The 25,755-nt window shown below is 44.6% G+C and overlaps 1 protein-coding gene across 2 annotated transcripts in view; it reads left to right on the top strand.

The window, feature by feature from the left end:
* DNAH7 (dynein axonemal heavy chain 7) overlaps positions 1-25,755 on the top strand; it is a 918,640-nt gene that overhangs the window by 717,969 nt on the left and 174,916 nt on the right. For both annotated transcript variants that reach the window (XM_083153498.1, XM_083153497.1), the window contains one exon: positions 21,739-21,902. In XM_083153498.1, the coding sequence (XP_083009624.1) occupies positions 21,739-21,902 (164 nt within the window). The remainder of the gene's footprint in view (positions 1-21,738; positions 21,903-25,755) is intronic.

The following is a 25,755-nucleotide window of genomic DNA, read 5'->3' as shown; positions in this document are numbered from 1 at the left end:
CAGCACTCCCTCTGAACTTAGTCAGATAGCACCCCCACAATGGATAGACAGCAGAGAGACCATCATAACCCCCATAGACAAAAAACACCATATAAACAGACATTTCAGGCATCAAATTTATGCCCCCCCCCCCACACTCCTACAACACCATACGCAGATATAACATTTGTAGCTCACAGCAACTTACACACACACACACACACACACACACACACACACACACACACACACACACACCACCATAGGCAGACACCTCAGGCATCATATTTATTGTCTCCCAGAACCCCTACCCCAAAGACAAACATCAAAGTCATCCTTCCCCAACAGGAAGACATAGTAAGCATCACATCGCCCCCCCCCCCCCCCAAAAGGCAGACATGGCAGGCATTATAGTAATCCCTCCCACCTATAGACAGATGTCCCAGGCATCAGTCATCCCCCTCCCCAGCAGCAAGACATGGTGGTAGGCATCACATTGATTCCCCTCATCCCCCCCAATGCAGACATTACAGGCATTATATTCATCCCCCCTCACCCACCCACCCCATAGGAAGACATTGCAGGCATAAACACCATTACCATGACGCACATACCCCAGCTCATGGACACACACACATACAGGAGCCAGCTCCTTGCTCCATGCCACCTTTACCTTGCACCATGGAGAAATCTGTATCAGCCTGAGAGTAGCTGCTCCCCTTCCCTGCCAGCGGCTGCCTCTCTGAACTTCAGCCGCGCAGAGAGGAGTCACAGGCACTACCGCTGAACACCAAAGGTGAAACAGAAAAAGGCGAAAAAAGTAGTTTCCCAGCACAATACATCGATCCACTCGCGCGGGGGGTACACACACACACACGCGCGGGGGGGGACAGACAGACATGACCTGCTCTACAGGGGACTATGCTACTCACAGCTGCTACCCAGCTCCAGGGGTGGGGGGTGCTGCATGTGGCCAAGCCTGCTCCATGGGGGAGAGGTGCCACAGGCTCCAGGAGTGAGCGTGCTACCCATGGGCATTAGGTCCTAACCTGCTATATGGAGAGGGGAGGCTGGGGGAGCTTACCTTTCGTGGTTGCCGGTTGGGATGATTAATGGGCAGGCGGCTACTTCTTTCCTGCTCCTTGCCTCCCTCCAGTGGCCGGCGCCCTAGTCAAATGCCTAAAGCTGCCTAGTGGTGGCGCCGGCCCTGCCTCCTCTGCCAGCCCACCTCCTCTGCCTTGTCTTTATTCCCCTCTGCCACATGCTGCACCCAGCTCCTGAGGCCTGAGGATGGGGAGACGGAGCTCCACGTGCATGCGACTATCCCCAGCCTCCTCCAGAAGTAATATAAAGCTTTCAGTTGACACAGCAAAATGCGTCAGTAAACAAAAATACAATTTTTTTTAATAAAGCACATTGCGTGGTACAAGTCCCTTAAGCTGCGGGTGTAGCTGCAGGGTGGCTATGAACAGTTTTATGGAGGACAGAACGAGAGATCATTCCTCCGATCATTAATCATCTAGTGTATAGAGCCAATCACAGATGGTCAGGGAGAAGGAAAATCATTCCATCACATCCATGGCCCCCATTTGTGAACATTTAGGTGTGTACCCATCCTTATTTGTAAGTTAGTGTATAGAACTACACTATCATTACAATTGCTCCTTCAGGTAATTGACTATTAGAATAGAGTAGAAATTTATAATTTGAGTGAACAATGTGGAACCTGTCCGCTAAAGGAGTAGGTGAGCCTTCAGACATTGGGGACCATCAGGAATATCCCCTGTGGCCCAGTCTGAATTTGGACTTAGCATGACATACTGTACAACATACCTCATTACACTTTATGGTTTAAATACTGTAATACACATTGAACTGTATTACAATAGCTCACTTTATACGATTTTTCCATTACATCGATTCAACAAAAGATTCTCTTCCATGATGGCATAACAGCAACATTAGTTGGCTGCACATTCATGTGAATGTACACCATAAAAAATGTTATTCTACTGAAGGTAGCAATTAGAAGATGAGTAGACTGTGGCCATAACGGGTTGCACACAGGGCCTCATTCAGTCCTGTACACTGCATATACCCACAGCCTAGTGAACAGGTCAGCAGTGCCCCGCTGAAAGCCACACGCTCTATCATGTGGGATTTGCACAGGGGGTCAGCACATGCCCATATACGCACATGCACAGACCCCCCACCATCGAAAACGAGGCCAAATTGGAACCCGTATGAATGCGTCTGAATCGGTCTCATAGTCAGAAACAACAGTCTTGTACACTGTGACATTTAAATAATAGTCAATTGGTAATAATATTCCTTGGGATACATTTACTAAAGCTAAAAATGGAGAGAGGTGATGTTGCCAATAGCAACCAATCAGATTCTGTGTATCATTGTTAAGGATGCAAGAGAAATGATACACATAATCTGATTGGTTGCTATGGGCACGTTTATCCCCTAATACAGGGGTCCTCAAACTATTTTGCTCTGGGACCTCATCTGACAATAAAAATAATGACAGGACCCCAGCAAGTTCCTGCAGAAGGTCATCACATCAGATGTGTAGTCAGCAGACATGGCAGCATTGTGGGGGCACAACATGATGTGAGGAGTCTAAAATAACAGAAACTCAACAGATTTTTCAGACTCCTTGAATCAGTGACTGAGATTAGGAAATTCATCAGCCTGATGGTCAGCAACATGGAGTCACAACCCCATGTTGGAGAAAGTCGGGACCCACTTTGGGGTCAGGACCCACAGTTTGAGAACCGCTGGCCTATGTGGCAAGAAAACAATCCTTACAACGTCAGATGACCACTAATAGCTTGTTGACACAATGTAGAATGGATCCATGTATTTTTGTCAAATTATCCGGTACTTGTGAGTTATCTGGACGCCCGATTTTTTGATTGTATGCCTTAAGTTAAGGCATACAATCAGATGCGATGCGATGCGATATCGCATCGCATCGCATCGCATGCGACCATCGGATGCGATGACCCGATTTTTCCATAGGAATCAATGTTAAAATGATTCCTATGGAAAAAGGGGTCCTTTTCATACCCCTACTATCCAAGTGGGCATGGAGTTGGATATAAACCTGTGGTGAGCGTAGCGAGCCACCGAGCCCGAAGCGTGGCGAGCGAAGCGAGCCCCGCGAGGGGACGGTATTCCGTGTCCCCTCGCGGGGCTCGCTACGCTCGCCACGCTTCGGGCTCGGTGGCTCGCTACGCTCGCCACAGGTTTATATCCAACTCCATGCCCACTTGGATAGTAGGGGTATGAAAAGGACCCCTTTTTCCCATTGAATTCCATGTTAAAATGGACTCAGTCCATTTTAACATTGATTCCTATGGAAAAATCGGGTCATCGCATCGCATCGCATCGCATCCGATGGTCGCATGCGATGCGATGCGATGTGCCCGATCCGACCCGATTTAGAAATCGGGCGTCCGGATAACTCACAAGTACCAATTATCCATCTACCATCTGCATGTCTCAGTAAAAAGCAAGATTCTGTAGACCAGTCAACCAGTCTTAGATATTAAACTGTACAGTTGTGATGAAACTATTGACACTCCCATGTTTTATGTATTTACAGCTGACAGGTGTTCCACTTAATATGTACTTACAGTATGTTGTAGTAGCCCATCCACTTAGATGTGCTTTGCATTCAGAGTTGTTTTTATAGAGACTGTTATTTGCAACATTCTGAGGAGCCTAGCAGTCTATAAGTGTTATGCTCACCAGGAGGGAGTCACGGATCCTGACAGAGGCATCTTGGAGCACATCTAGCAAAGGGGGTACAAGGACAGGAGAGCGGAGTTTCCGTGCTGATAGGCTGCGTGGAATCCCGGTAGATGGGTCTTCTGGGTAGCCACCCACAGGGGCGCACGCAGGGGGGGGGGTTTCTGAGTACCCAGAACCCCCCCCCTAGAAATTTAAGGGCCCTAGACTAAAAGCTGAGGGTCCCCTCTTTCCATGGGTACTAGAATTTTAAAAATTGGCCCTGGGGAACCGGAGATATCTGACTTAAAATTAGTGGTCCCCATCCAAGACAGAAGATCTCCCGGCAAGCTGTCCCCTGCGCCCGTCTTCAACTCTCTCTGCGGCCATCTAACAACTTCCGGCCACTTCCGGTTTCATCGGGATAGACAGAGCATCGGCGTAGCGGCTGCCGCACATCAGTGTGGTTCAGCCGGTCTCTGCTTTTGGAAGCCCTCTAATAAACATCACCCCAAAGGAACCTAGGAACACTCAGAGAAGGTAACATCAACGGAAGTAGGGTAAGCTATGGACAGACGCACCGGAACGATCACCACTCCATAACAAATACCAACCTTTTCAAAAAAGGGTGTAAACATTCATTACTAATCCCTTTTTATTCCTTACAGGTACCATTTTAATTTAATTTAATTTAAATTCCATTTGTCACAATTCACTATAATTTTATTTCCATTTAATCATTACTCATTATTAGCGCTCCTTCAAAAAACCTTATATCTTCCAAAACCTATTGGAGCTTCTCCCTATATTTACAAGCGCGGCAACCACGCAAATTCCCCATCCAAGCCTGTTTTGCTCTTCCCAGTCAGATAATTCAGCTTCTCTCAGGTTTTTCTGATGGAATATTCCAAAAGCTGGGACTCTCCCCCTATGATAGACACTAATAGCTTGTCTCTACTGTGCAGAGAACCAGAGATATCAGCCTTCCAGCAGCTTGTTACTGCTCCAGCTCCACACACCTGGTATGTAGTTTTATATACTCGTTGGCGTATTGCTCTGCCTCCTGAACTCTGACCCCCTAGTCCCCAAGAAATCTATTTCAGGGAACTGGAGATATCTGCAGTCAAGCAAGCTGTCCTCCCACCAGAAAATTATGAATAATAAGCCCACTCCATTATACATCCCTCTTCTGTGTATTAAACATCCTCTACCACCTCTTCATTCAGCCCGATGCCCCCTTCTCCCACCTCATCTCCCACCATCTGTGCAGTAAAGGGGTAATTAGTGGAAATTACTGATCCAGGCTCTACATGCTGAGCGGTTGATATAGTACCCTCTACCACCAGCGGGACATCAAAGCTTCCGTTCATAGCCCCCCCCACCCCTACCACTGGAGGATAGGTAGGGGCCCCAATACATTGCTATGCCAAGGGGTCTACACTGCTGTTAATTATCTATATATATATATATATTTTTTTTTTAATTATTATTATTATTATTATTATTTATATACATTTGGTCTATCTATAATACTTTAACTGACCCGGCATATACTGGGTCACCTAAGTGTCCATCTCTGTGCTTTGCTCCGCCCCTCTCTGGAAACCCCCTTCTGAAAATCCTGCATTTGTCCCTGACCCAGAACCCCCAGACCCAAGTCCGCAGAGCACACCATCGAGCCATCGTGCCTATAACAGCCCTTTTCCCATAAGACTTTATCTTGGAAATTTACCAATATGAAAAACCTAGTTTTTCGTATTCGTATTTTCCCTACGGTTGCATACGACTGTTTAAGTCGTATGCAAACTCGTGTTCCGGAGGGGGATTTACAAAGCAGTCAGATACGACTGCTTTGTAACCCTCCGATGGTGTAACAATTCGTATTAGCGGCCGTATATACGGCTGCTAATACGAATTATTTCTAGCAGTCTGCACGGATCAGTCAGATCCGTGCAGGCTGCAAGGTGTAAAAAAAAAAATAGAAAAATAAATAAATAAAAAAAAAAAACGGCGTGGGGTCCCCCCCACAGCCGAAACCAGCACCAGGCTGACAGAGCCTGGAGCCGGTAATTAAAAATCAGGGAACCCGACAAATAGGGGCTCCCCGATTTTTAACAACCAGCCCCAGGCTCCAGGTCCGGGGCTGGTTCCCAAAATACGGGGGACAAAATGACTAGGGGTCCCCCGTATTTCAAGAACCAGTCCCAGGCACAACCAGCCGGCAGGGTAATGTCACAGCCAGGGGACACTTATAATATAAGGTCCCGCGGCCAAAACATTAACCCTACCGACCAGTCAGCCTGGCCAGGGGCCCTGGGGGAGTGGGGACCCCCCCAATAAAGGGGTCCCCCCCTCCAGGACTTACCTGACCAGGCTGAAGCCTGGTACTGTCCCCGATGCCCCTGGGCGGTGGGCATCGGGCTGATAAATGGTGTAAAAATAAGGTTAAACTATTGTTTTTTACTGTGGCACTACAAGTGCCAGCAAGCCTCCCCAGCAAGCTGGGACTTGGAGAACCACAAGTCCCAGCCTGCTGGGCATTAAAGGGCCCGCTGGCACTTGTAGTTCTACAGTTAAAAAAATAGTGCACAAAACACACTGATACACTTTTAAAATAAAACTTTATTACATACAAAGCCCACACATACTAATACTTACCTATCTTCTTTCCGTAGGTAGCCCTGATGTCCTGTGTCGGCGTCTTCTGGTCCTGTGTCGTCTTCTTCCTCCATGTCGACCGTCGCTGTCGCCGTCCGGATCCGACGAAATCCATTTGGGAAGCTGTGGAAGGAAACCATACTCACCTGTCCCAGCGTGACGTAGTCCAGGTAAGGGTCTTTGCAAAAAAACAAAACGAACACCCGAATCCAGCCGGACACGGAGACGCACGGTACTGTGTGTACATCGTGCGGCTCCGCCTCCCGAATGCCGCTATTGGCCGCCTTGCGGCCTAGCGGCCAATCAGGAGCCGCTAGGCCGCAAGGCGGCCAATAGCGGCATTCGGGAGGCGGAGCCGCACGATGTAAACACCGTGCGGCTCTCAGTCCGGTCTGGATTCGGGTGTTCGGTTTGTTTTTTTGCAAAGACCCTTACCTGGACTACGTCGCGCTGGGACAGGGGAGTATGGTTTCCTTCCACAGCTTCCCAAATGGATTTCGTCGGATCCGGACGGCGACAGCGACAGTCGACATGGAGGAAGAAGACGACACAGGACCAGAAGACGCCGACACAGGACATCAGGGCTACCTACGGAAAGAAGATAGGTAAGTATTAGTATGTGTGGGCTTTGTATGTAATAAAGTTTTATTTTAAAAGTGTATCAGTGTGTTTTGTGCACTATTTTTTTAACTGTAGAACTACAAGTGCCAGCGGGCCCTTTAATGCCCAGCAGGCTGGGACTTGTGGTTCTCCAAGTCCCAGCTTGCTGGGGAGGCTTGCTGGCACTTGTAGTGCCACAGTAAAAAACAATAGTTTAACCTTATTTTTACACCATAATCAGCCCGATGCCCACCGCCCAGGGGCATCGGGGACAGTACCAGGCTTCAGCCTGGTCAGGTAAGTCCTGGAGGGGGGGGACCCCTTTATTGGGGGGGGTCCCCACTCCCCCAGGGCCCCTGGCCAGGCTGACTGGTCGGTATGGTTAATGTTTTGGCCGCGGGACCTTATATTATAAGTGTCCCCCGGCTGTGACATTACCCTGCCGGCTGGTTGTGCCTGGGACTGGTTCTTGAAATACGGGGGACCCCTAGTCATTTTGTCCCCCGTATTTTGGGAACCAGCCCCGGACCTGGAGCCTGGGGCTGGTTGTTAAAAATCGGGGAGCCCCTATTTGTCGGGTTCCCTGATTTTTAATTACCGGCCCCGGCTCCTTCAGCCTGGTGCTGGTTATGGCTGTGGGGGGGACCCCACGCCGTTTTTTTTATTTATTTTTCTATTTTTTTACACTGAAGCCTGCACGGATCTGACTGATCCGTGCAGGCTAAAACGCAAATAGAACAGGAAAATGGTGTTCTATTTTCCTGTCGTATTTGCGTGGGTGTTTCACACCACTAAGCAGCCGTATTGTCAGTACGGCTGCTTAGTAAATCAGAAACCACCATTCTTTTGAATGGTATTTCTGTCGTATCCTATCGATGGTGTAGACATTCGTATTTGTAAATACAAATACGAATGTTAAATCTTTAGGACTACGAATTGTTGTATTTTTGGGATTGTAAATCCCAAAAATACAAATTCGTAAAAAAAAGGTGTATTTCTGCCTACGAATACACCTTTTTTCTACGAATCCATTTTTGGTAAATGTCCCCCTATGTGTCTACTGGTACTAGAATGATGCCAGGACTTATGTTGACAGGTGGCAGTGTGAACTTGACCCTAGCCTAACCCCAAATGACTAACTTAAAGCTGACACAAAATGGCACATAAAGCATGCAAGCACAAGACATGGACTCAGGGGAAAACGGATGAAACCTTTTAAGAGTAAGCTAATAAGACCCTGGTGCCTAACAGGAACGGACAGGACAAGACCAGAGCAAGACCAAAGTGTATTCTAAAACAGGTGTGAGCACAGATGGTATATACACAGACTGTGACCGGAACAATTTAGGTATAAAGGTATACCCACTAACAGATGTGAGCACATAAAGTATATACACAGACTCTCTCAGCAGCAGCTAAGATATATGAATCACTCCTGACACAGAAATGAGTACATAAAGAATACACACAGACTGACACAATATAACCAAAGTATGTACAAGCACAGCATGTGTGGCCTGATGCCACTGCCTCCACAGATACCCCAGCTGACTACAGGTGAAAACTGTAATAGCTGATACTCTCCAACACCAAACTAAGATGATACTTGCTCAGCAGAAGAGGAGGGTGACAGCCAGTAGGAAGTTCAGGAATACCATCTGAAGTTCAGGCAACAAGGAGTTACTGACTGGGACCTGATACACCAGCAGAGTCAGAGCAGAGTCTCCACAGAACTCTATATCCGGCGCTGAGGCAGCCCAAATGAAATACCTATAAAGACTTCCCAGCCACCTGCTGCAGAGTGCCCGCCCTTGATTACAAAGAGCAAGCAGCTGGATGCTGCTTTAGGTGTGCTAATGAACACTCCCTGTGGCTGCCTGGCATCCCCATCGCCTAGGCAACCACTGTGGGAGAGGGGGTGCCGGTGGAGGGAGACACGCAGTTTGCCTGTCAGCGGCATGTAATCGCGGCTGCCTAGCAGGCGCTGGGTCCTGTACTCTGGGAGCCGGCCAGACAACAGAAGCGCCGTCAATATGGCACATAACACTAAGATGCTATCCTCTCCATACAAAATTAATGTATAATGCAGGCATTGTGCAAAGAAGAGAGGAAAAAGTTTGTCTAGGTATGGTGCACCAGAAAAGATTGACACAAATAAAATTTTACTTTTACTTCTATTCAGAATAAAAACTGTGAAATATGCAACACATAACATGAAACAGACAAGTGAATAAAGTGCGTGTTTAAAAAGCACTGTGTTCTTTAATTTCGCCTTTTATACGAATGCTCGGCTTGTAGTTTTGGGGTTATCAATTCTGCCATTTATAATTATCTCATGTATACATGACACTGTATCTTGTACTACAATTGAACGTAAATTGATACTTTGTATTATTTTATTTATTATATGTCGTATGTCATTTAGTATACTGGTGCTTCACATCAAATTTGTTGGAACCATGGAATTAGATTGTTAGTTATTTGTAGCTTAAAATAATACAGATCATGTAGCAACAATGTGGTTGACTGCATTTCAAATGTATTACTGTCCGCTGGTTTAAGTGTTTAATACCAGCTCAGAAGACTGCAGCTCATTCTCTCTCAGCGGTACAAATATCTCGCTGGGGGAAATAACATAAGAGCTCTTTGTGGGGACTAGTATGCAGTGTAGTAGATCTGCCTGTCAGTGGGGGTGATTGATGCAGGCATTCCATACCAATTCCCAACCTTCATGTGTTTCCTCATTTGAACTGTGTTACTGTTATGTGGCTAGAACACCCCTTAAGTTGGTTACACACCTAAAGATTTATCTGTCCATTCTATCTGGTGGGAACAAAATTCTGGTAATGTACTGTATGGGAGCATACAAGAAAAAAACGATTTGCTCCCAAATGCAGGAAAACAATAGTAATTCATCAATCATTAAAATTAGTCAAAGCCGTTTAATTTATCAAACTAATCAGAACAATTGTTTTTATCCATTTTACAGTGTTTGAGAGCATTTTCTGCCATACATTGCTAGATTTTTGTTCCCACCAGACAGAATGGTTAGAGGGTTGGAGGAGATTTTAAACTAGGCAATGGGGGGGGGGGGGGGGGGGGGGATAGCTAGATACTATGGGACCCATAGTGAGAATAGTAGGATTGGGGGTCAAGAATCAAATTGGGGGGGGGGGGAACCATAGTTACAGGCAATGTCCAGGGTATTAATAAGGGTGATATTGTGGGTAATTTATGGGGTGCTCCAGGAATGTTATGTAGTAACAGTAATCTTACCTCATTACAGCTCTAAGGTACAGATGACCTTAGGGTATGGGAAGGAGTTAACGACATAGGAAGAAGTTTCAAAACTGTAAATAGGTCAGACAGTGGGAATGGTGGGGAGGCCTGTAGAGAGTCTACTAAGGGGGAGGTGGGTACAAGGAAGTTAGTAAGGAATACAAATAAGTCCAGAGGAGAAATTCAACACAATGTTAGGGACGCAAATAAAAATAAACATAAATTAAAATGCCTACTGGCTAATGCAAGAAGCTTAGCAGGTAAAATCGGGGAACTTGAAACTGTGGCCACTAGGGACGATTATGACATTATTGGTATTACAGAAACATGGTGTAACGAGTCACACAGTTGGGCATTATGCATGGAGGGATATACACTCTACAGAAAAGACAGGGAAAATAGAAAGGGCGGGGGGTGTGCCTATATGTAAAAAATAACAACATCAAGAGAAAGAAATGAGCACAGGCACAGAGGAAGACTACACGGAGGCCGTGTGGGCAGAGATAACCAACAATAACAAAAAACTAATAACAGAATTTTAATAGGGGTATGCTATAGACCACCGAACATAAACGGAGGGGATGAGTCTCTTCTTTTAAACCAAATCAAACAATCATCAGATCAGGGTCAGGTATTAATTATGGGTGATTTTAATTGACCTGATATTGATTGGAAAAATGTAACATGTAAAACAGCAAGAAGCAGTGGGTTCCTAAGCTTACTTAAAGACCAGTTTATCACACAAACGGTAGAAGCTCCAACTCCTAATAAGGCATTATTGGATTTGGTTTTAACAAATAACATAGATTTAGTTTCAAACACAAAAGCAATTGAACACCTAGGGAACAGTGACCACAATATGGTTTCACTGGATATCAACTTCAGTAAATTACATCATAAAGGATGGACAAAAATAATAAACTTCAGAAAAGCTAACTTCGAATTTATTCAGAGAAGCCCTAAAAAGAATTGTGTGGGAAACAGTTTTTGAGGGGATAAATGCTGAGGAAATGTGGGATACTCTAAAAAATGTACTTGAATCATTAACTATTAAATACATTCCTAAAGTAACTAAGGGTAAATTCAATAAATAAAAGCCACCATGGTTGGACAAAAAAGTTAGGTAAGAAATCAACAATAAAACAAGAGCATTTAAATTCTATAAAAATAACTTAAATGAGGAGGCGTTCACCAAATACAAAGAATCAAACAAAATTTGCAAAGGGGCAATCAAAGTAGCTAAAAGGGATTATGAAGAGTGCATAGCCACTGAAAGTAAAACTAACCCCAAGAAGTTTTTCAAATACATAAATAGTAAACGTATAATTAAGGACAACATAGGCCCACTAACCGATATCAATGGAAAAAGTTTTTTGGAGGACAAGGGAAAAGCAGAACTGTTAAATGAGTTCTTTTCACCATTGTTTACTAAGGGAGAGCAGACTGTGAAACGCACACATACCACAAATGGGATGAACAAGCCGGACCTCAATATTGAATTCTCTACCGAGGAAATAATATTGAGGCTCAGCAAAATCAAAACAAATAAATCGCCTGGGCCCGATGGGATTCATCCTAGGGTACTAATGGAATTAAGGGAGGAATTAGCTTCCCCTCTACATTATATCTTTGATAATTCACTATCATCAGGAAAGGTACCAAAAGACTGGAGAATAGCAGAGGTAGTGCCATTATTCAAAAAAGGAAAAAAGGAGGATCCCGCTAATTACAGACCTGTTAGTTTAACATCAATAGTGGGTAAACTATTTGAAGGGTTTTTAAGAGATGGTATCCAGGAATATTTAGACCTTCATAGTTTACTCAGTAATAACCAGCATGGGTTTGTGAAAAATCGTTCATGCCAAACTAATCTACTTGGTTTCTATGAAGAGGTTAGCAAAAACCTTGATAATAGAAACGCTGTAGATGTGATTTTCCTAGATTTTGCTAAAGCCTTCGACACAGTACCACACAAGAGGTTGATAAATAAAATGGAGGACATGGGATTAGGGTCAAATATCTGTAGATGGGTAGGGAACTGGCTGTGTAATAGAGAACAAAGAGTGGTCGTGAACAGTGCCTTATCAAATATGATACCAGTACTAAGTGGAGTGACACAGGGTTCGGTTCTTGGGCCCATTTTGTATAACATTTTTATTAACGATATTGGGATGGGGTTACTCAGCAATGTATCCATCTTTGCGGACGATACAAAACTGAGCAGAGTTATTAAATCATCAGAAGATGTCACCACGCTTCAAAATGATCTTGACAATCTAGACGAGTGGGCAAAAAAGTGGAAGTTGAGGTTCAATGTGAACAAATGCAAGGTCATGCACCTTTGGAGACATAACCAGTGTGCTAGTTATAACCTAAGAGGGGATTTTTCATACCCCTACTATCCAACTACGCATGGAGTTGATTTTATATAGTGTGGCGAGCGCAGCGAGCCACCGTGCCGGAAGCGTGGCGAGCGCAGCGAGCCTCGCAAGGGGACATGGTCTCATAAGAAAAACGGGAGCCCAGATATTACATAAGTACCGCTCAATGTAATATAGCAACAAAAAAGGCCAACAAAATTCTCACATGTATTAAAAGGGGCATGGAAACTAGGGACTCAAAAGTAATTATGCCTCTGTACAAATCATTGGTTAGACCGGACCTCAAATACGCAGTGCAGTTCTAGGCCCCGCACTATAAAAAGGACATCATAGAATTAGAAAAAAAATCCAAAGAAGAGCAACAAAGCTTATTAGGGGAATGGAGAATTTAAGCTATGAGGAAAGATTAAACAATTTGGGACTATTTACACTAAAAAGACGTTTAAGGGGGGATATGCTCAACATGTAAAAATATATTAGGGGCCAATATAAGGAACTGTCAAACACCCTTTTTTCTACTAGAAAGGAATCTAGGACGCGAGGGCATGAGTTTAGATTAGAAGAAAAAGATTTTGTTCATCTAGAACATGGGTCCTCAAACTGCGGCCCTCCAGATGTTGTGAAACTACAAATCCCAGCATGCCTTGACACCGTTTTGCTATAAGGGAGTGTTAAAACTGTGGCAATGCATGCTGGGATTTGTAGTTTCACAACATCTGGAGGGCCACTGTTTGAGGACCCATGATCTAGAAGAAAAAATTTCTTTACAGTCAGAGCAGTCAAACTTTGGAACTCTCTTCCTGGAGAGGTGGTGTCGGCAGACACTATAAATACGTTTAAAATAAGGTTGGATAAACATTTATTGGTTAAAAAATCCATGGGTACGAATAAGTAACATAATCTGTCTTTAAAATATCAGAACATACTATACAACAAGGGATAAGCTACTATAAACATAGGTTGAACTAGATGGACGCAAGTCTTCAGCCTCACCTAATATGTAACTATGGGCCTTATTTTGGTTCATTCTTTCTGACAAAATCCTTCTTAGATGGGCAAAACCATGTGCACTGCAGGGGGGGCAGGTGTTACTTGTGCAGAGAGAATTAGATTTGGGTGGGGTTTTACTTCAAAGTGAGATCTATATTGCAGTGTAAAAATAAAGCAGTCAGTATTATCCCTGCACAGAAACAAAATTACTCACCCAAATCTAATTCTCTCTGCACATGTTACATCTGCCCCCCCTGCAGTGCACATGGTTTTGTCCATCTAAGAAGGATTTTGTCAGAAAGAATGAACCAAAATAAGGCCCAATGTAAGAATGGACCGATAAATATTTTGTGTAGACAGATAGATTGGTGTATATCATTGGCAGCTCCCATGATGCCGCCCCCCCCCCCCCTCCGGTGCCACCACTACTGGTCCCTGCAAGTCATCACCGCAGCTGCCACCTGCCTTGGTGACTGGCAGGTAAGACTTCCAATCGGAAATCACTACCAGTCACAGTGAAGCCAGTGCAGTCTCACAGACTGCACCTGGCTTCACACAGTTTTGGATCCAACCTGTAGTTTTCCGCCTAGGAATTTTTGGGGGCAGGGCGCCACTGTACGGGATGGGGGCGGACCGGGCCCGCCGACGTCATCGTTGTAGGCGGTCCCGGGCCGCCGCGTCACCAAAGGAGGCGTGTCCGGGCCGCTGCGTCACCAAAGGAGGCGTGCCCGGGCCGCCACGTCACCAAAGGAGGCGTACAAGGGGGCGGACCTGGCCCCGCCGAAGTCCGTGAGCTGCTGGGGAAGCCTAGCGACGCCGAGATTGCGGTGCCTGGAGCTTCCCCTGGCACAACATTAGTCAGGCAGCAGGCTCTTTTAGAGGGGCGCTGCTGGAGGGGAAGGGCGCATTTTGCCCTTTAGAAATCGGGCAGGGCGCAGCGCCCCGCTAAAACAGCCTAGCGGGAACACTAACCTGGGGGGCTGCAGTCCTGTGGCCCATAGGTAAAAACCGCCACTGGTGTATATAATGGCCCATCAGCCTTACCAGACCATCAGCACTGTAGACATGTGTTATGTTCCCAGAGATCTGCACATGTACAGTAGACTCTGGCACAGCCAAAGGAGGTGGAGACTGCACTCTGGCCCCTTCTGACTGTGCAGATAACCAGATATAACTTCACTTCTATTATATTTTACAACACAGTTACTGTACATAGATCATCACAGCATAATACAAAATAGACATAGCAATAATCCTATACACATTTTCACACACATAAAGAAACACATAACGGGAGGGAAGCAGACCATTTTGGATATACAGTACCTGTACTTCCTAGCTCTGGTTTCCCTGCTCATCTAGAGGCTGGTTTAGCCCAGGCATTAGATTTTAAGGAGAAACATTGGTGTGAATTATTAACAGTTCTTTCCCAGAAGCAGGTGCCCTGGCCAGCAGGAACCACACTTCCCATCATTCTCTCTCATGTCAGGGATCTTATGCTCACAAATAGAAACTGAAAAGTAAGTAAGTAAGTACGTTTATTTATATAGCGCACTTTCTCCAACAGGACTCAAGGCGCTTTACAGACATTAAAAATAATAATGCACATACTGCAATACAAAGGGTTATCAGTACAAAGAACAGGCAACAATGGCAGTACAGATGTGCATCACACATACAGATATGTACAAGACGCATTCTAATAAGGGACACGAACATTGGGAACATATTTACCAAGCTGTGCAGTACCCAGGCAGCCATTCAGCGGCGCCACATGGTGATTGCACAGCAAGTAACAGTACTGATATATATACTAGATGTACTCTAATGAGGGACACAGACATGGGGAACATATAATTACTGATCTGTGCAGCACCCAGGCAGCCAATCAGCGGTGCCACATGGTGATTGCACCAGCCAGTACTGTACATATAGAACACAAAAGAACAGTACAGGGTACACAGAACTAGACATAACATAATTAAAGCACAATTCTTAGTACACAATACAGCTGAGATATAAGGTAGTGAATGAGAATAGATGCAGGTATAGATTGTAGATGAGTGAGAGCTGTAGTTGAAATACAAGAAGAGTGCTGTGAGAACAGGAAGGAGGAGGGCCCTGCTCTAAGGAGCTTACAATCTAGAGGGAGGGGGAGACAGACAGGTGACATGAAGTGCAGGTAAGGAGACCTGAGGCAAGAAGTAAGCATGGCAGGGATGGTCAGTACATGAGGCAGCAGGTAAAGAGAATGGACAAAGTAGTCCTCTCTCTCTCCTCCTATTCTCCTCTTCCCCCTCCACCTGCACCCTTTACCCCTAACAGCTTTGCATCGTGGGCCATGCCACAACACACCCTGCTAGGGGCAGAAAGCATGCAGAGTGAATATTGAATGCACAGGATTGAGGAACCATGGCTCTGGTACAGAGATTGGTTCAGTATGGAGTTCATTGTCCTGGCTTTGCAGACTGTAGGTGATGCTGGGTCAGGTAACTCACTGCAGAATTCTGGATTTTCAGTGGATGATGTTTAATTTCATGTCCTTCTGTGTTCCTCCGGTATTTCTTTATGTAGTTGTTCAATGTTTGTTCAACTGTTTCTTTAACTGTTCAGATGGCACCCTTAGTTAAGAACACCCTTTGTTAAACAGCAAGCTGAAAGTCAGCAAGCTGCCTTGCTTCTAACCCTGCAGAAATACTATCCCAAATTAAGGGCAAGGCCAGGCCAGACCATTTGCCCACCTGATTGAAATGCTAATTGTACAGAGATCATAAACTAGCCTGATTGGCTAACCAAGAGGTATGCTAATATTGCCTTGCTTAAAACCTTCCAATCTATACATACATCTAACAAAATACAATTATCTATTGATGTACATACATTTATAGCAAAAACATGCCAGAAGATTATGCAGAAGCTAGGCTTGGATCTGTAGTGCAGTGGATGTGAAATGGAATAGCGTTTTTGATAACATTTGCACTCTCTGAAGGGGGTTGATATTAACAAGAAAAAAAATAACAATTCTCTTTTAAGTAAATAAATATATAAAACATGGGAAACATACTATCATAATTAATATTGTATGTTAGGTTTACAAAGAAATACAGATAGGCTTTATATTAAATCTCATAGTGCATTATTCTGAATTTATGTCTTGCTACTGACAAAGGAGGCCTCAGGTGCGTCTTAACCCTTTTGGTGTTATGCACGGAAATCTTCACTGCACTGACATCACTGGCCACCGTGAAAGATTTCCTATCTGTGTCTATACTCACTGTGGATGGTGAGCCATGCGATCAGTACGGCACCTGGGAATTGGCATAAATGATTAGTGTTAACTGCCCTCCGGACTCCTATTGGCCGTGGGCAGGCTTGACTATTTAATGCTTTATGCTGATTCCCGGTGCCACAAGCGGCTGGGAATCAGAGCTGGTGATGTCCGGGCATTTTTGGGGATATCGATTCCTCCCCTGCACTCATTTAAAAACACACCCTGGGAGCTGTGTTTACAAAAACATTAACTAACCACTGAAGGGGTTCATCTTTACCAAGAGTGCAAGGTGCCCTCATATTTTGTTACAGTTGTATTAAAGAATAACTGTAAATTGATTCCTTAAAATGGCCCAGAAATCACATTCTCTTTTAGTGATGATTTTAACTGCACCTAAATAGGAAATAATTAGCTTCACAACACAGGAGTTTTGTAAGTGGAGACAGTGGTAATTTAAGCAACCACAGAGAATACAAAGAATAATCAGGGGTTTCATAATTATATTTTTGATTAATGCATCCCAGTTGGTACCATAATTTCATTATGTCAATGTCTATAGTGATTACAGTGTTATCTTATTTAGATTGTGAATATATAAATTACAATTCCCATTAGTACTTGCCTCCTGCTACAGTATATCATCATACTTTACTTATATCAAGAATTGAAGAGCAGAGCGGTATACATACCTGTTTTTCTTTGCACAACTATGTCAGATCTCTTCTGCTTTATCATACGATACACCAATATACATAGCAATACATATTTACAAAATATTTGCTGTCAAATGAATGTCTCAGATGTAAACTGGAACAACTCTGTTGAAATCAATTTATTATTTATTTATTTACATTTTCTTATATAGCGCAACATATTCTGTTGCACTTTACAATTGGAAACAAAAGTGATAACACAAACTGGGTAATAACAGATCAACGTAGTGTTAGGAGGGCCCTGCTCACAAGCTTACAATTTATGGGCAAGCTATATAAAGAAATTAAATGCATATTTCGGAACCCTACTATAGCCGTAGCAGCCCATGTGACTGCAGCAGAGATCTGATTGTTAAGGATAATGACATATACAATAAGTTCTCTAGGTGTCCATGTATATCAGCCTAGGGAACACTACACTTATACTGTATACTGTGTTTTTCTGCATATAACAGGCAACACACTAATATAGTTTTACACTGATTGAAGCTGACAGCACAAAATAGTTCTATCCAAGGTCTCCTTTCTTTAACCCTCTTAGTGCCAATGTTGCTGTGAGCGATCCTCAAAATATCCACAGAAATGCCAGTGTTGCTCACAGCGACTGTTCTTTTAGTATAAATAAATACGAATACAGCAAACTTTTTAATTGAAGTTTAGTTGGTACTTGTGTAGTTTCACGGCGCCAACATGGCGCCGTGCGTCTGAGTCCCCTTGCGGGGCTTGCTTCGCTCGCCCACGCTGCGGGTTCGGTATCTAAAATCAACTCCATGTCAACATGGATAGTGGGGGTATGAACTATCCATCTTGGCATGGAGTTAAGTTAGTTTATTTTAGATAGTTTGTGGCGAGCGTAGAACCCGGAAGTAGCATGGCGCCACGCTGGCGACATAAAACTACACAAGTACCATTTAGTTAAATATTGTACCCAAAAAAAGAACAGTTGCTGTGAGCAACGCTAGCATATTTAGTATATAATTGGAGGATCTCTCACAGCAACATTGGCACACGAAGGCTTAATCTTGCAATCAAACAGTAGGGGTAAAGTGAAGTAGAAAACAAATTTAGCAGTCTATTTAACACAAAACAATGCTTTTCACCCATTTATGTTTTAACCCTTTGCGTGCCAACATCAACGTGAGAGATGCGCAAAATATCTGCTAAAAATGCCAGCATCTCTCATATAAATGGGTTCATGTAATGTTCATGTAATGTTGTTTAAAAATGTTGTATAAAAAAAGATTATATTTCCTGTATAAGGTAAACATTACGGGCGGGATGTACTAACGGGAAAATGCGGTAAAACACCCGTTTTACCGCATTTTCCTATGTATCAATACCCGTCCGCAGCGTTTTCGCTAGGCAGGGTATCGCCACCCTCTGGGTGGCGATACCCTATAGAAGCCTATGGGCTTCTTTCGCCGCCCGACGTCCGCGCGCCCACCCCCTCCCGTCCTCCTGTGATCATCTCCTCCCCCTGGTGTCACAGCCGGCAGGACATCCGGCTTCAGGGGGGAGGAGGAGACACAGGGGGACGCTGGCAGCCGCCGGGAGGTGACGGAGACCCCCGCAGCCAACATCACAGGTATCGCGGGGGTCTCCGTTACCGCAGCCCGATGCTGGCCGCATATGTTAGTACATATGCGGTAGCATCGCGGCGGCTGCCGTGCGAAGGGCGGAGGTGTATGTTGATACATCCCGCCCCATAGGTCATTATGATGAACAAAAATGTTTGCTTGGCAATTTTCACACCAATTTTGACAAATTCACTTGGCAATCAAAAGGGTTCATTTAAATCGCATGGATATACATATTTAAGTTTTTAATAAACCTTTAAATCATTTTATTTCCACATCATTCCTTCATAACTTCTAGTTTTACCTTATTGCATTACATTGGGCAGTAGCTGGCCCCAAACAATGATTTAGAATTGAGAATTGTCTCATCAGATACAGTACTGTATCTGTGTGTTGAAGAAAACTGTGCATTCTACATAAATCTAGCTACATACACTATCCAATGGGTGCCACCATTCCTGTACATGCACACAATATCTGAATCAGTAAGCACTAATACGCACTAAACAATTTCTTGCTCTGTGTGTACTATCAATCCACCTCTAGTTTGTGATTGGGACAATATGAATGGCAATGCCATGTCTGAAACTAGGATTTTCATCACCCGTGGCAAGGTAGTAATCTGCTCTTCTCTGACTCCACCCCCCACCCGCATATGGGTATCACATCCAATACCCAGGCATGCGATCGTGTACACACACACACACACACACATTTGTGGCTTTGGTATAGCACACACACATTTTTCACCCATGTCACAGAATCGTGCAAAGCTGTTTCAATTTCAATGCTCATGTGTACATGGTCATTATCATGTACTGTACTATACAAATTACTGGGCATTATCAAGCTGATAATGCCCAGTAATTGTATAATATGTACTTATGTATGTATAATATGTACTTCGCATTAATGCTATCTACACATTTTGACAGTCCCGGCGTACAATATTGTTGCACACCTCCCAATATGACCCTCTCATACATTAAGGACCTTATTCTGATTGACTTGCAAAGCTGCAATATTCGCCGCGAGTGATCAGGCGCCACCCGCTGCACGCAGTGCCGGCCGCTCGCACGAGCCCCATACAGCTACAAATGGATGATTTACATAATCATCCATTAGCAGGCGGGGAGAAATCATTGGATCATCCATCCATCAAATGATTTCTCCAGCGCTCACAGTTCAGAAACACCTATATAGTGACTCTGAACTGGGGGTGCCCTGTGCGAGGACAGGACGGGCACCTGACATCTGTTGATGTCAGGTGCCCGCCCCCCCTCCCGCATATCTGTCACTGCCTTATTATCCTGAGAACGCCCAGCTTTCTTATGGGAACGCCCATGAAAAGTTGGGCGTTCCCATATGGTAATGGGGCTGCCTGGCGCCCCCGCTTGACGTGTAGGGTGCATGCACCATGTGTCTGCACATGTGCAGAAACGCACCTGGGCATGCGCAGATGCAAAACATCAGTCCTCCATGCCTTTGCAATCCGAAAGGATCTGAATAAGGTCCTATGAGAGAAGTCCAAGAACAGAGCATTGTGTCCCTCCTGGAACTGGTCATGTTGGGAGGTATGTTGTTGCCTTTTGTCCAATATGGTTTGTCATAATTGACTGTTTGGATCATCTGGACTGTTTTATCTGCATTTATCCAAAATGCTCATGCTTAGACATTTAACAATAAATATAAATATAATTAAAGATAATGTAATTATTGGCACAATACGTGTATAGTCAACCAATGAGTTAATGAGCAGATCCAAAGTGAACTATGCAACCACATGTTGCAAGTTGGAGCGCTAAAAATTGGATCAATATGGTTGTATAAGAAATATATATATATATATATGGTTTTATTGAACAACTTACTATACAATATCTGGATCATCAACTGGGCTACAATACATCTATTTGTTTCAAATTTGGGACACCACAAGGGCGCACATCGTTGAGGATACCCACAATTCATCGGGTCTACCATTTTATTTTTACTGTTCTAATTTATCTTTTTGTATTTTGTTCAATCATGTCTTTATGTAATTTTGCTGTTTAACAAATATTTATACCTATCTAGTGGCTACAAACCCACGTATAACTATTATTATTGTGCAACTAAGCAAATAAAATCCATACATATATTTCTTATACAACCATATTGATCCAATTTTTAGCACTCCACCTTCTTCTTTTTTCCTTCCATATTATATTTAGGCAGGGCCGGCGCCACCACTAGGCAGGTCTAGGCATTTGCCTAGGGCGCCGGCCACTGGAGGGCGGCAGTTCACCCCTCGCCCCCCGTGCAAAGGGGGTCCATGCCGGCTTCTGACAGGAGCCTGCAGTGGAGACAATATTTCTAGTCAGGAAGGAATTAAGCTTAGACCAAGGCAAATAATGCTAGAAATAGTTTCTCTTGTGCAATGCTGTAAAATGTGAAAAGGGCTAATGTTATCTATATGAAATACATAATCAACAATGGTACTTGTATTAATTTTATCACATATTATCGATTTGTAATATTAGAATTTTGACTGAAATTTTATCTTTTAGATGCAAACAAAAGAATGGAGTTCAATTTGCAAAGATCAGAACATACCCTGTTCAGAAGACTTTTCTCTCACTAGCACACTAGGGGAGCCAGTGAAAATTCGAGCATGGAACATTGCTGGATTACCTTCTGACAGCTTCTCCATTGACAATGGCATTATCATTTCGTAAGTCTTATGATGATATACAGTATAGCGAGTGAATGTTACGTACAGTAAATGAACACCCTGTATTTGCTCATAGACAAAAAAAAATTTCCTAGCAGTCTGCTGATTTTATTGCATTTTTTTGTATGTACAGTATTTCATTTTATTTGTAAGTCCTAGTATTAGCATTATGTATTCACAATGCATTTTGATATGCTTCATTATAAACAAAAGGACTGGGAAAAAATATGGTTAAGATCTGGTGAAATCGAGTCCAAAATTTGAAATCCTTTCCCTTGCACGTTCACGGTTTCTCATTTGCAATGATGGAAATCTTTCTGATACCAGTGTTATAGAAAGATTGCTGCACATCCAGCAATCTCATTACAGAGCTTTGTGTGTGGTAGATTTCTCATAATAATACATTTTTCAAAATAACTTTCGTAATTACAGTACATTTTCACCATATTGTCATTACTTTTCGAAAACAGTTCTATGCGTAGCTTAATCCGCTCTCTCTACTTTCAACTTCATCCAAGAATCCAAGATTACAGAAATACAGTAAGGGCACAGGGCATGGGTGGATTAGTAATTTAAAGTGTGCCTGGAAAATGTTCTGAAAAGTATGTACAGTAGGTCATATCAGTATATAAAAGCAAAACTCTCCCTGCCTAAACCATTAAATCATCGGTACATGTGAATTATCCGGGCTGCCGATTTTGTCCTTAAGTTTAGTTAACTTAAGGACACCCGACCGACGCGATGCCCGCGATTTACCCCCAAATCTCGGGCATCGCGTCGGTCGCGGCCGTTATAAGGGGCCGCGACGCGACCGACGCGATGCCCGCGATTTCCCATAGACAGTAATGTTAAAATTACTGGACCCGATTTCCCATGTTAAATGTATGACAGTAATGTTAAATGATGTGCAAAATAAAATGACAATGTGAAATGGGCCAATATGGCCATTTCACATTGGATATGTTTTAAAAAAAATGTTTCATGGCCCCCCACCACCGTTAACGCCACGCCGCTATTGACGCCAACCCGAAGCGTGGCGAGCACAGCGAGCCCGCGAGGGGCGGCGGTACGCGTCCTCCGACCTTTTCATACCCCTACTATCCACGTCGGCGTGGAGTTGAGAATAGAGGAATGTGGCGAGCGCAGCGAGCCACCGAGCCCGAAGCGTGGCGAGGGGACGCGGATACCTTCACAGGTATCCGCGTCCCCTCGTGGGCTTCACAGGTGTCCGTGTCCCCTCGCCACGGGCTCGCTTCGGGCTCGGTGGCTCGCTGCGCTCGCCACACTTTCTATTCTCAACTCCACGCCGACGTGGATAGTAGGGGTATGAAAAGGTTGGAGGACGCGTACTGCTGTTCGCGTCAATAGCGGGGTGGCGTTAACGGGGCCATGAAACATTTTTTTTAAAACATATCCAATGTGAAATGGCCATATTAGCTCATTTCACATTGTCATTTTATTTTGCACATCATTTAACATTACTGTAATATTTTTAACATTGCTGTCTATGGGAAATCGGGTCCATTGCGTCTTTTAACATTACTGTCTATGGGAAATCGCGGGCATCGCATCGGTCGTGTCGCGGCCCCTTATAATGGCCGCGACCGACGCGATGCCCGCGATTTTTCGGGCGCGATGAAAAAACGGCAGCCCGGATAACTCACAAGTACCAAATCATCTTGCCAATTAATTTATGTGAGAAGTAAAGGCAGACTTTCCCATTCGGCATGCGCAGTTAAAAACTGTCAACCTGGTAATTTGCTGAATTACACTGGTCATTTGTGTAGTGTGAAAGGGTAAACCCGGTCACAAATCTCGGGTCGACGACCCTGGTGACCCGGGATTTAAGACCCGGGATGACCCTTTCAAAACTACACAAATTGCCAGGTAGAACTGCTTCACCCGGTAATTTGCTGTTACAGTATGTCTCTGAAAGGGGTATAAAACCTCTCAGTGGGGCACAGTGAGTAAGAGTTTCACATTGCTACTGCAAAAATAAGTCATTCTTTCCTGTAAATATTTACTGTATGTTTGTTCTCAGCAGAGTGTAACCTTAAGCTTGGTACTCACTCAAGCAATGTGTACCCAGACAGAACGACATATTGGAACCTGGGTAGACAATGTTCATGTTAATGAAGGAGGGAATGATCACTGTTTCTTCCTTCATTAACATACATGGTGTCACTAGCAATATCATCAGGTTTGATGCTCAGCACATCAAACCTGACAATGTTGCTAGCAACCGCAAGCCTCAGCATTTCGGGCATACAAACCTCAAGATATGTACTGATGTAAGCAATATGTCGGTCTGGTCCGCTGTTTGGAACCAGCTTTAGTGTGGGCCAGTCTGGCTTATGGAAATTTATGGGAGACGTTGATATTTATGTTATAGATGTATGAAGCAGTGATAAGGGAAGAGAAGTGAGCCAAAGGAGAAGTGGCCCATGGCAACTAATCAGCACTGGAGTAATATCTCTAATTTGCATAATTTTAAATTATAAAGAGCAGCTGATTGGTTGCCATGGTCCACTTCTCCTCTGGCTTACTTCTCCTTCCTTATCACATGGTACAGTATCACATGGTACAGTATGTGACTGTGGTTGTCATTAGAATCTCAGGATAGCTAACAAACTGTAAAGCTTGGTACACACTATACGACTTTTTGAACAATTTTGCTAGTTCCGGATGGAATAACAAAATGTTCAAATTGTCATCAGAGACATCCTCCATTAGCTCTGCTTTTTTTTTGAGTCGCATGCAGTATTTCATGATCTACCATAAACTAGGGCATGGAGGGAGAATAAAATAGTGTGCAGTGTACCGATATGGTGTCCATGTCGACTTTCAGGACAAAAAAAGTGAAAACCCATGTCGACCGTTTGACTGTCGATCTTGCTCATGTCGACTTAATGCTTGTGTCAACCTGATGACCCTGTTGACCTAAGCCCATGTCGACCTTTCCTGTGTTGACATAAGCCCATGTTGCCCTTCAGTGCCGTCTTTCCCATTGGGCACGATGGGCAGTTGCCCGGGGGCCCTAGGACCTAGGGGCCCCCGGCCCAGCCCAATGGGAAAGATGGTGGCCGGGGTCCGGGAATCCGCTCACCCTCGCTGGGGGATCCGGGCAGGGGGATCAGGGCGGTGGCGGTGGCGGTAGCTAGAAGCCTGATTCGGCGAAGCTCTATTTGCCGGCGGGGCGGGAAGCGCTGTTGCATTTGAATAGACTGGCCGGACGCTGATTGGCTGAATTCAGAAAATCAGCATCCGGCCAGTCTTTGAAAAGGCAACAGCGCTTCCCACCCCGCCGGCAAATAGCGCTTCACCTCCTAGCTAGCAGTGAATTTAATTTCGGGGGTCCGTGTGCCGGGGTTCTGATCACCCTCACTGGGTGATCCGGCAGGGGGATCAGGGCATCGGTGGCGGTAGCTAGGAGCCCGAAGCGGCGAAGCGCTATTTGCCGGCAGGGGGGGCGAGAAGCGCTGCTGCATTTAAAATGACTGGCTGAATGCTGATTGGCTGAATTCAGCCAATCAGCATCCGGCCAGTCTTTTCAAATTCAACAGCGCTTCCCGCCCCCGCCGACAAATAGTGCTTCGCCGCTTCGGGCTCCTAGCTACCGCCACCGCCGCCCTGATCCCCTTCCCCAGCGAGGATGGTCGGATCCCCGCCACCCGGCCACCATCTTTCCCATTAGCGCTATTTGCCGGTGGGGCGGGAAGCGCTGCTGCATTTGAAAAGACTGGCCGAACGCTGATTGGCTGAATTCAGCCAATCAGCGTCTGGCCAGTCTTTTCAAATGCAACAGCGCTTCCCGCCCCGCCAGTTAATAGCGCTTTGCCACTTCAGGGCAGGC

The sequence above is a fragment of the Crinia signifera genome, chromosome 7 (assembly GCF_055691185.1).
Source record: "Crinia signifera chromosome 7, ASM5569118v1, whole genome shotgun sequence".
Classification (NCBI taxonomy): Eukaryota; Metazoa; Chordata; class Amphibia; order Anura; family Myobatrachidae; genus Crinia; species Crinia signifera.
The sequence above is the reverse complement of the archived record's forward strand: the minus strand, read 5'-3'. Positions and strand labels throughout refer to the sequence as shown.